Source organism: Sinocyclocheilus anshuiensis, unplaced genomic scaffold (assembly GCF_001515605.1).
Source record: "Sinocyclocheilus anshuiensis isolate Anshui unplaced genomic scaffold, SAMN03320099.WGS_v1.1 scaffold784, whole genome shotgun sequence".
Lineage (NCBI taxonomy): Eukaryota > Metazoa > Chordata > Actinopteri > Cypriniformes > Cyprinidae > Sinocyclocheilus > Sinocyclocheilus anshuiensis.
In genome coordinates, this window is record NW_015554160.1 from 1,531,282 (window position 1) to 1,543,516 (window position 12,235).

General features: G+C 36.2%; 1 protein-coding gene across 1 annotated transcript in view; it reads right to left on the reverse strand.

Annotated features, from left to right (window-relative positions):
- Window positions 1-7,331: 7,331 nt before the first annotated feature.
- The window catches only part of LOC107670885 (ABC transporter G family member 23-like), a 27,253-nt gene continuing 22,349 nt past the window's right edge, over window positions 7,332-12,235 (reverse strand). The window contains exons 18-20 of the mRNA XM_016463686.1: window positions 11,007-11,166; window positions 9,927-10,031; window positions 7,332-7,760 (exon numbers count right to left, since the gene is read on the reverse strand). Coding sequence (XP_016319172.1) covers window positions 7,654-7,760; window positions 9,927-10,031; window positions 11,007-11,166 — 372 coding nt within the window. The 3' untranslated portion in view covers window positions 7,332-7,653. The remainder of the gene's footprint in view (window positions 7,761-9,926; window positions 10,032-11,006; window positions 11,167-12,235) is intronic.

Genomic DNA, 12,235 nt, shown 5'->3' on the forward strand with positions numbered 1-12,235 from the left:
AAAAATTGAAATCGCATCATATGACCCCTTTAAAACAAACAGACATCGGGCGCGTTTTCTTTCAGAATTCAGCATTCGCCGACAGAAAGGAAAAGTTGTGCTGTTGCAAGTGCTGTTGCATTTTTTTTAATGAAAATAAGATAAAGAAGCTCACATCATGCAAAGGTGTGACATGTTACCCTACATTGACAGTATGCTACAAAATAGTTAACACGAAATAATACTTTTAAAGCCTTTAAAAAAAAAATGTCTTGGCTTATGTACCCTAGTGAAAAATAAATATACTAAAATGTATTTGATTGTTTTTTTTAATTCTAAGTATACTACAAAAAATTGAACTTTAAAACCCTGCAATTGAACTTTCACATGGGGCGTCAGCGTTAACGCTTGACGGAGGGTGTTTCTGAAGCTTGGTGCTGACGCGACCGTCATAGTGACAGCCAATCACATTAGTCTTCTGGTGTTGCATGAACGCGATTGGCTAGCGTCTGCTCTAGGGTATTTGCATAAGGTCATCTGATTGGCTGACGCCTGCGTTGGCGCTTGAAAAGTTGAAAAGTTTTCAACTTCTGCCGCGAGCAACGGACCCAACGTGACGCGACGGACCCACACTTCATTTCGCCAACACTTGACGTCACTCCATTCAAAGTAAACGAGAGGCGTTGACGCTGACGCCCCGTGTGAATGGGGCATAAGCCAGGACAGGCCTTAGTTAAATTAAGATATTTAAGCAGCTTTTATACAAATGCCTTAGAAAAAAAAACGTTTCAGGTGTGCATCTTGAGACAGAACAGTGGCAATGACATATTTTAAGATATGTAAGAGCAAGATATTATCAGTTGAGACAGCTCAAACATGCATTTTAGTCTGGGACTATAGCCTTAAGCCTTGTCTGTGAAACCAGGTATACTAAACTGGTATACTAGGTATACTAAACTGGTATACTTAAAGTCTGCTAAATTGGAACAACTAATATTGTATCGATGCGTTTTTGTAAAATTATCCATATTCAAAACGTAATAATCACTTTAATGTAGCTTGCGCCAACAGTCCTACACGGAAGCAGCTCCAGGCTGATGACGTATGAGTTCAGCGTTGCGCATGCGCCGGTGAGTCTCGTGAAAACCAACGTTTGTTAACAGGAGCAAAGGAAGCAAAGTTTCCTTACTTTAGCAAAGGAAAACCAGTCTCCTCTTGGCTTATATCAAAATCCTCCGACATTCTTCTTTACAAATCCTCGTTTTGTACTTCTAATAAGTGACCGTTGTTTTGTTTTGATCTCTCCCCTGCGCTTCCGCGTTCGTCACTTCTGAGCGACGCATGCGTAAAGCCGACCTCATACGTCATCCGCCCCGGAGCTGCTTCTGTGTACAACTGTTGGCGCAAGCTACATTAAAGTGATTATTACGTTTTGAATATGGATATTTTTCTTACAAAAACGCATCGATTCGCTACAGGAGGACTTTGTTCACCCCCCGGAGCCACGTGAGACACTTTTTTTTATAGATGGGGGCTTTTTATTTAACTTCTTTTGGACTGATGCATGCAACACCCGCTGAGTGCCATGAAACAGCTTGAAAGAAGTCATATGCACCTAGGATGACTTGAGGGTGAGTAATTTATGGGCTAATTTTCATTTTTGGGTGAACTAACCCTTTAATGCACTTTAATTGTGTGGAAGTAGTGCTGAAGTCCAACTAAAGACATACTAAAGTATATTTGATTGTGTTAAAGTGGAACTATTGCAAGTATAGCCTACTTCAGGGACACTTTAAATATCTTGCATTTAAAGACCTTTATTATTAATACTAATAGATCATACAATCCTCATTAATAGTGACATTAAAACACCTTTTAGGCTTAATATTAAGAAATGTGCATTGTGCACAAGTAGTACTCCAAATAAAGTTTAATTAGAATTTTTATATCAGTCTCGAGCAATATGTCAGTAAATATGTTAAAAGATTTGAACTATACTTAGTTTGAAATTAATGTATTTAAAATATATTACTTTTTACTAGGGTCAATTTCTGCATATACGTCATGCCATAGCATCATTAAACTAACATCTAACAAAGGATAAAAAGTGTTATTTTTTTGCCCTCACTCTTTGACTCTATAAAGGCTGCTGTGTAATTTGCCCCCTGACTAAGCATATAAAGAATTTAAGGGAAGCATTTAAATAATCCTGTGAATGCACTTAAAGAATGCAGAATCGAATCGTTAATTGAATCGCATCGAATTTAATTGTGAATCGAATCGAATCGTTCTAAATTTGCAAAAATCGTTCTTGAATTGAATCGAAACCCTATAAATCGTGAATTGAATCGATTCGCTGTTTACCCAAAGATTCACAGCCCTACCTCATACCTATATTTCTACAGTTCTCACCTGACACACTCTCGCTCTCTCCCGCACACACAAACCAATTAAGAACTAGTCCACACACGTTTTAAATTATTTTTTTAATGTAAACACGCTTAACACAAATGTATTTTTTACGTTTAGTGCAAGAGCTCCTCGCTTGTGTTCTCTCCTCTGTGTTGTATCTCGCATTAATGCGCAAAACCCATTCTAAAATGCAACTGTCAAAATAACTTTTAAAAAAACATCTCTACGGCTTTCGTTTTTTCCATTCCACTGCCCTGTGTCTAGCGTTTTTAAACGCAAAAGGCATTCCATGTGAACGGCCCCTTTAAATGCTTTGTCTACAGCACCGTACTAATCATTTATTTGACGGCATATGCTTTGTGCTGTTTTACAGGCCTATTCAATGTCTATAAATGTAGAAAAGAAAGCCCCTGCTTCCTCATATGATAGTCGCCACTATACATTTTAAATGACTCCAAAGGCCTTTGTTTTATCTGAAAGGTGATTTGAGTGCCTATTTTAAGTGTTGCCCTGATAAGATTCAAAACATAAGAGCTGTGTTGTGAAGTGAGCTGAGGAGAAACATGACAGTGTGACAGCAGCATGTGATAAAATCACAACACTGGGGCTTAACCAAATATTACATATAGCCTACCAACTTCCCCCAGTTTGGGGGCTGGTGTTCAGATTGTTGTCCCAGCTGTTATGGTGACTGTAACTATGTATGAAACTATATTTTCATAATGTTTAGAACATGGAGAAACAAACCTGAACAATCATGTGCACAGGAGCCAAGATACTTTTTAATGTTCAAGATCACCTGCATTGAGCTGTATTTCAAAATGGCAGCATAAAAGTATACTCTAAAAAATGCCAGGTTAAAAAGGGACAAACCCAGCTATTGGGTTGTTTTGACCCAGCGGTTGAGTTCAAAACAACCCAACCGCTGGGTCAAAACAACCCAATAGCTGGGTTTGTCCCTTTTTAACCCAGCATTTTTTAGAGTATAGACCTACTTAAAATCAACATAAAGTACAAATAAATATCTAGCTCTCTCTCAGATATATTTAACAGAATAATGATGAGCTGCAGTAGATTCTCTCTCAGAAGTAATTTCTTCCTTGAGTTTTTTTTTTCTTTCTAAATCCAAACCTGCCCTAACACAGCAGTGAGACACTGGAAAAAAATCTATTTATAGACATTGATTTCACTGGGTGAATTGCTGGTGATGTCATCTAGTCACTTAGATACTGTATCTGTATGCGGTTTTTCTTCTTGATATAACTCCACCCCTGTATTTCTATGAAAAGTTGCATCAATTCTCATTAAAATGATCAAGTGATTTTGGTGTGAAGGAAGTGGTGTTTATTAAAGCAGAATATTGGATAACCCAATGATTACTGCGGTTTTGTGAACTTTTCTCAAACTTAAAAGCCAGAGAAGAACACTTTTCTTAGAAATAAAATCCAGAATAATCAATTTTTTTATCAGCTGACTTCCAGTAATGGATTGCCTATATTTTTGAGCACCTATGAATCCTGATCATGTAACCTGGGTGTGGTGTTTGATTTCCTGTAATAAATGATGCCTGATACGGGAAGAGCATTTCTCCAGTCGTTCCTAGAACTGAAGAATACAGAGTAAAGTTTTAGCTTATTCTTAGAAGTGTCTTCGGTTTCTGACAGTGGAATGAGACAATTCAATAGAAATGAGCAATTTGACAACATCATTTACTTAACTTAATTTACTTAACATAATTTACATTAAATTAACAATCCGCATTTGTTATCAAAACAGGTAACACTATCTTCAGAACCTGTTGCATAAGAGATGGAAGTTGACACTGACAAACATTGTGATGTTCAACACTTCGGACAACTACGCTAAGATTACATCAACAGCATGGATAGTAAACTGACGTGATGTATCTGACTGCCTGACCTTTCTTTCAAAGCCAGCGATATTCACATCAGTAGATATCAGATAAGATCAATAACAGAAGTCTCTCAGATTCAATAAGCTTCTTTGTTTATTGGTGTGCCAGCATGCTGGCTGTAGCTGACTTTGTTACAGGAATACTTATTTTTAAATGATATTGTCTCTGACTAGCATTCATGGAATGATGCATATATGAATCATTTCGTCTAGTTCATCAAAACAGGATCTGTAATATTCTGGGAATAACCTATTAAAGGGATAGTTCACCCAAAAATGAAAATACTGTTATTAAATACTCACCCTCATGTTGTTCCAAACCCGTAAGACCTTCGTTCATCTTCGGAACACAAATTAAGATATTTTTGATGGAATCCGAGAGCTTTCAGACCCTGCATAGACAGCAACACAACTACCACATTGAAGGCCCAGAAACGTAGTAAGGACATCATTAAAATAGTCCATGTGACATCCGTGGTTCAACCTTAATTTTATGAAGCTACGAGAATACTTTTTCTGCACAAAAAAACAAAACAAAAAAAAACTGATGTCGGTTGAACCACTGATGTCACATGGACTGTTTTACCAATGTCCTTACTGCGATTCTGTGCCTTTGCCATGGTAGTACCCTTGCTGTCTATGGAGGGTCAGAAAGCTCTCGGATTTCATCAAAAATATCTTAATTTGTGAAGATGAACGACGGTCTTACGGGTTTGGAACGACATGAGGATGAGCAATTAATGACATAATTGTCATTTTTGGGTGATTTAAAAATCTTTTTTTTAACTTTTAAATTTATGAGTGATCTTGAGAAGCTTTTGAAGCCAGTAGAGATTTGAAATTCAGATACTGAAATGTGATAATGGGCTGATAATGAATAAGGATGGTGAAGAAATGTACAAGAGCTGAAAGAGCAGGTGGTGGATTTTGATAAACATTGTTAAATAAATATAAAAACAGTCAATATACAAATATGAAGATCTTATTAAAAAGGTTAATCATTGAAAAAGATGTCATTAATTCCATAAAGATTATTTTACACCAAGAGCATGTCAATGTGCACATATATGAGGGCTTTATATGCCACGATTCAAGAGGTAGCAAATAATGGTCTTGTGTGTATAAAGGTGACACGATGACCTTTCAAAATGGCACAGTACTTAACAAACCTTTGCCAAACATTTGTCTCTAAGCCTCAACCAGAGCCAGACACAAAAAAATCTAGAACCAACAAAGCTCTAGTCCTAAAATCAACTGTCAGCCTATGTTCTATCAAAACATACCATGAAATTCCAGTGTGGGCGTCTTCATTGTATTACTACAATGAAAAGCCTGTTTCATAATTCTTAAATATTTGCAGACCTTTCAAACAGCAGCATTTTCCTGTTTAATTTTTCATTTACATGAAAAAACTAGCATTCAGTTTGTGAACTTTTCAAACTGTTCAAAGTACAGATATCTGATATAATGTCAACCAAATTTAAATGTAGTTTTAAACAAACTAACAATTTCTTAGTAACATGCAAATTCTTTTGACTGAGTTAAGCAGGGCCTAGATTTGTTCAGTCTGACTGTGTTGTTGAGACTTCAGAGAATTTAAACCAGAACCTGGAGCTGGTCAGTGAAGGTAAAGGTAGAAGTCAAGTATCCTAATGTTGAACTTCAAGATTCAAAGAGAAGAAAATATGAAAGTATGATAAATTTGTTGAAATTTAAGAAGGACAGTGAAACACACATAAGATTTATAACCCAAACCAATAAGCAATTAGTATCTATTTAAAATATTCTTTATGCATTCTGCTCATCAAATATTGCATGCTAAAATATTCATCAAACTATTTTCACTAGACCAAGTAACTCATAGAATATTGTTTGTATTGTAATGCAGTTTGTGCTGCTGTCTTTCAAATACAATATATATTAAAACAGGACTAAACTTGTCTTTTCAGTTCAACTTGCAGGTTTAACTTTGGCCTGCTATGTGCTCAAATGTAAACATTGCAGTCCTTCCTTCATTTTCTTTATGGCACTTGATGGATTAACACCCAGACTGCTCATCTAAAAACGTTTATCATAAAAAAAGAACAAGCAGCAGTTTGGAAAACAAAACTCTCCTATGCAAGGGTGAACTGTGTCCAGTGAAGAATCCTTGCTAAGCAGTGCTCTTTCTGTTCAGGATGAGGGAGTACAAGGGTGGGCAGCATTGTAGGTTTCCCTAAAGCAATTTAGGTGTCTGGTTGTACACAGTCTAAGGTTTACTGGCACAGACAAGGCATATGGAACATGCACTAAAAAACCTAGTCAGTGAATTTGAATTCAGGATGCATTACATAAACCACAGGGAAAAAGTATGGAAGCATATAGGTAGCGAAATTCAATTTAAAATGCAATATGCAAAATGGCAATGCTTTGATTTTAGCATGGAATACGCTTCATATATTTCTCTGTTCACGCTCCACTTCATCTGCCAGTGAATTCAACGATCTTATCAGATCTCCAGCCGCCATGTTTCAAACGATCCAAACGTAACACGCTTCCGCCAATCCCTGCCTTGAAGCAATGATTGACGGAGGGTGGGCGTGGTCAGCTCGGAATGCATTTTCAAATTGAATTTTGCTACAAATATCCCACGGCGTCATGATGAAAATGCAATCCTAAGTGTTCTAACTGTTAGTCTAAATGCATTTAGGACAAATAGCATTTAAATGATCATTATGCTACCATTTCTGCTTGGACATGTTACACATATCAAATCAATTTGTGTTATACATTTTCATTTTAATTTCGCAACTTATAAAGCGTTCAAATTTGCATGCAATTTACATATTAAGACTACTGTTGGAAATGGCAAATGTAAATTATATAATTTAATTTTCATTTTACTTTTGCACCAAACTTTGCACGTATGGGTAATGGAAAATGTAAATTTAAATACAGAAATACAATGCCATTTTGAATATTGCATTGCCATTTTGCATATTGCATTTTAAATTGAATTTCGCTACCTATATGCTTCCATAAAAAAGAGGGTATGGAAAGTTCCAACAGTTGGCTTCAACACGTGCTTTCTTCTTCTTTGATGGATTTTTTAAATAATTGATGCCCATGTGAAACTCATGATGAGTGTTATGTGTCACATTATCAGTAAACTGTTTGTTGAATAGGTCTCTTAGCTGGTGGAGGGATGCCCTGAGTTTCACGCTGATGGTCCTTGGGAGGCCAGTTTTGGGTGAATGGCATATTAAAGGAGAGAGAGGCTCAGATTGGCAAATCCATATGTCAATCATCTTTTGGCCTCGCCGAACAACACTGTACCCAATCTGAAGCACCTTTCCTTGGCAGAGCCTCTCACATTCTCAGCTTGAGAATGACCGTTGCCAGCATAAGGAAGAATGTGTTCCAGCCCAGAGTGACTGCAAAACCTCGCCAGACCATCATACAGGACAGACCCCAACCTGAATGTGAAATAAGAGAATCGTAAGAGGATCACTACCAGAACATGAAGACAGAAAACAAATCGATGTATATTTAAGGAAACTGTTCAATATTAAACACTTAAATTTGTGAAAGCCTCATGAACCATCTGTTTAATTGACTTTTCAACACTACATACACATGATAGAGGGGAGCATTTAGGACAGCTGTTGAGTTAACCTAACTTTATGTAGATAGTAAAAAATCTGGTTCTACAAGACAGTCACAGGTAAAATTGAGGAAGACAATAATTACTCTTTACAGTATGTACAGACTCCTCCCAGAGCAGTGTTAGTTTAATATTATTCATAAACTATTATAGTATTTATTAATGTTTTAAATTAGCTTTTATTTTTATACTTTCAGTTTTCATTACATTTTATAGTTTCTAGGTTACATATGTTGTCACATTTTTGATGTAACCTCTAATTTTTTTCCAATTTTAGTACTTCCATTTTAACTTAGGCTACTTTATTTCACTTAGTTGTCAAGGCAACAGTTCTAATTTTCGTTTACATTTTGTAAGTTTAAGTCATCAAACATTTATATTTTATTTCAGCTTTATATCAATTAACACATTTTTTGGAATAGGTTTAGTTAACAATAACACCGCCCCAGAGCAATGTCATTGTGGCGTCATAATCAAAAACCAAAGGGCTCAGGTAGATTAATGAAGGGGAAAACCATGTTTCTGTATAGTCTGTACAACATGACCAGTCTCAGCTCTGATCTAGCCTGTACAGTATCAGCAGTAGAGATGCGTGGATGAGCTAAAAGTCAGCCGAATCCACTGCTTCAAATAAATGATCCACCCGCACCTATATTTTTCTCTGATTTAGATAACCGACCTGACCCGCACCCGATCGTCACATTACAATGATTCTAATTAGACTAATTCTTAGTTTTGCATGATGATATGATGAATAGGTAGTTAATTTTTAACAGCAGATTCAGTGACGTGAGAGCTGATCTGCGCATCACTGCACACATCTGTGGTGTGTTACGGCTCCACGGCCACCGGAGCTGATCCGACCACTAGGGCTGGGCGATATGTCAAAAATATCTTATCGAAAATTGCCTTTAAAATATATCGCAATATCCGATAATATCGTCTACCCAAGCCCCACCTCAACCACGCCCTGCCCCCGCCGAGACAACATTGCTGACATGCACCATAAACACACACCATAAACGACCCACCCGCAATTAATTAGAATGTATTTGTTTATTACCCGACCTGCGGATACAACTGCCATCCGCGCATCACTAATCAGCAGTCAATTAACATGTTTGAACTGGAACTTTGACTGTGTGTTGTCATCTGAGCCTCTCACTGTCTAACTAACCGGTTCCCGTTCGTGAGCAATGCTGGCAGGTAAACAACAGGGAAGCTGTGTTTAATTTAGGAATGGAGGCAGATGCTCCTCCTGCTCCGTGAATAATTGAGAGAGAAGAGTGTTAGGTGTCGTGAAGTCTGCTGTAACTCAAGATGTTTGTATCAGAGGGAAAATGTTAGCTGAGTGGGATTTCAGAGAGAATTGTTGTGCGTGTGTCGGTTGAACACATCACACAAGAGATGTTACATATCTGAGGTGTGCGGGTAGGGCAGTCCATTTGAAATGTGTGATGTGATGATAGAGACACGCTTCAGACACTCCGTTTCCGTCTCCACAACTCAACAACCACTACAACCTAACACACTATTTGTCATGTTTTTATGTACACATTTGAGTTTGTGATTTATACAGTCTCCTAAAGGGATGTCAAAATGACAAATGCTTTTTATACCAAGTTGTTATTAATATAAAATAGTATTATTTGTTACATTAGATCATAAATATATATACATATTTATATAAATATTAATTAAATACATATATATTAATAAATAAAATTACTGACAAAATTATAAATGTATAAGATACTTGTTATTATAAATAAATTATAATTAAAATGATAAATGTATTGTCTTATCAAATAAAAAAATAATAATTTTGTTAAAATAAATATATTTATATTTCTAATAAATTGTAATATTTATTATTATTATTATTATTATACACTATAAATAATAGATTTATATCATAAGTTTATTGGTACCGGTGCTATATTAAATGAGTGTGTTTGCATGAGTGCACATACTCTACCTCTGTACATGATGCAGCGCAGGGCTTCAGATGCGTAGGTCTGGGGCAGGACTAGACTCAAATAACGCAGAGGATACGGGATACACTCAACCGGCCAAATAACACCTACAGGAGGTAAATGACTAATTTCATTCATGTAAAACTCTAATCTGTAACATCATCTACATATGTATATTTTTAGTAGTTACTAGTGTGTTTGTGTTACTTCAGCAGGCCATAAATGACAAATGTTACCCTGGACCACAAAACCAGTCATAAGGGTAAATTGAGATTTAGACATTATCTGAAAGCTGAATAAATAAGCTTTCCATTGATGTGTGGTTTGTTAGGATAGGACAATATTTGGCCGAGATACAACTATTTGAAAATCTGGAATCTGAGGGTGCAAAAAAATCTAAATATTGAGAAAATCGCCTTTAAAGTTGTCCAACTGAAGTCCTTAGCAATGCATATTACTAATCAAAAATTAAGTTTTGATATATTTACAGTAGGAAATTTACAAAATATCTTCATGGAACATGATCTTTACTTAATGTCCTAATGATTTTTGGCATAAAAGAAAAATCTATAATTTTGACCCATACAATGTCTTTTTGGCTATTGCTACAAATATACCCCAGTGACTTAAGACTGGTTTTGTGGTCCAGGGTCACAAATGACAAATTAGATGGTGGGTTTTAATGTGAATTATGACCGGTAAGTGGGGTCAAGGCCTCACTAAGGAGAATTTCCTTCCATTTCTTTACAATAATCATCTATATTTCCTTTCCATTTTCATCTCATCCATCAATCATCATTCCCTCTGTTTATTCCACTCCACTATCAATCCACGATCCATTAATCCACTAGACACACCCAGATAGTATGGCCCTAATACAGCTCTTATTATATTTTCTGGACTGCACCATTTTGGGATGGAGGGAGAAATGACAGACAATCTTAACATAGAGGGCTGCATCAATACAAAAGAGTGAGGTTTAAGGGTAACTTAAATATAAATAATAGCAAGTAAAATAAGCCACAGCGTAACCTTATCCTATCTAATTTATTTTTTAACATCTGTGAGATCAAACAGTGTACCGCTAATGATGAGGTTGGGGTAGAAGATTCCAAGAGCTGCCTGATTGGCCGACTGTTCGTCATCGATAGCAGAGGAAATGACCAGTCCAAAGGAGATTCCCGTCACTCCCTGCAGCACAATCAGTGAGATCACCAAAGCCAGAGATCCTTCATTAGGAATCTGCAATAGAGAAAGAGACATGAAAAATATGGTGACAATGATAAAAATATTATGAAAGAGCTGTATTCCAGTTCACAGCATCCATATGAATCACACAGGGTATGATGACACTTTCAGATATGAAATAATGTATGTAAATATAAAATATAAGTGATCCTGCTCAATGTTTTTATGTGCATTATATTTACATGTGCATGTATTATATTTTTTCATCATACTATAAATGCACTCTTAAATGTAGAGTTAATTTACTATTGTATAATTGAACAAATTACATGTGAGAAAAAAAAGTACTCAAGAAGTACAGAATGACTACTGGGTAATTTTCCCTCTCCACTTCCTGTGAAGTGCTATTTTAGTCCCTGCGCTGTTCTTCAGATCGCACCCCTGACATAAAGTGTCAAATATACCATTTTAACATAATGTTGCAAAAACAATACATATGTGTAATATTTAACAATAGGTTGTTTTTAAACAGTGATTCAATCCTATAATGTCTGAACATACCGGCATGACACAGACATCATAAGAGATTGTGAAGCTCACAGCTCTTATTGGCTGATTACACAGGACATGTAAGTCAGTGTAGCATCTTTACTGCTAGAGTTACACATCAGAAATAGAATCGCTAATCTACAGCGGGGTCTGTTACCAAAGCAATCCCTTTGTTGCCACGGTGGTCAAGCACAAATCACTAGACACAAAGCAAGGAATTATTTATGAATAAATTAACTTACATGGCTCAGTCCCAGGGCTGTTTCTAAAATTCACAGAGCACAGGATAATTGACAGACCCTAATTCAGGATTTCCCAAACTTTTCCATTCCACTACCCACCTAGACAAGTATAATCTATTTCACGACCCACCAAAATATTTGAGATCAACAAAACAACTGACATTACTTTAAGCCTAATCTTAATTAAAAGTTTAAAGGGGTCATATGATGCTTTTTTAAAGATCATTATTTTGTGTATTTGGTGTAACAGAATATGTTGACATGCTTTAATGTTCAAAAAACACATTATTTTTCAAATACTGTACATTATTGTAGGTCCTCTATGCCCCGCC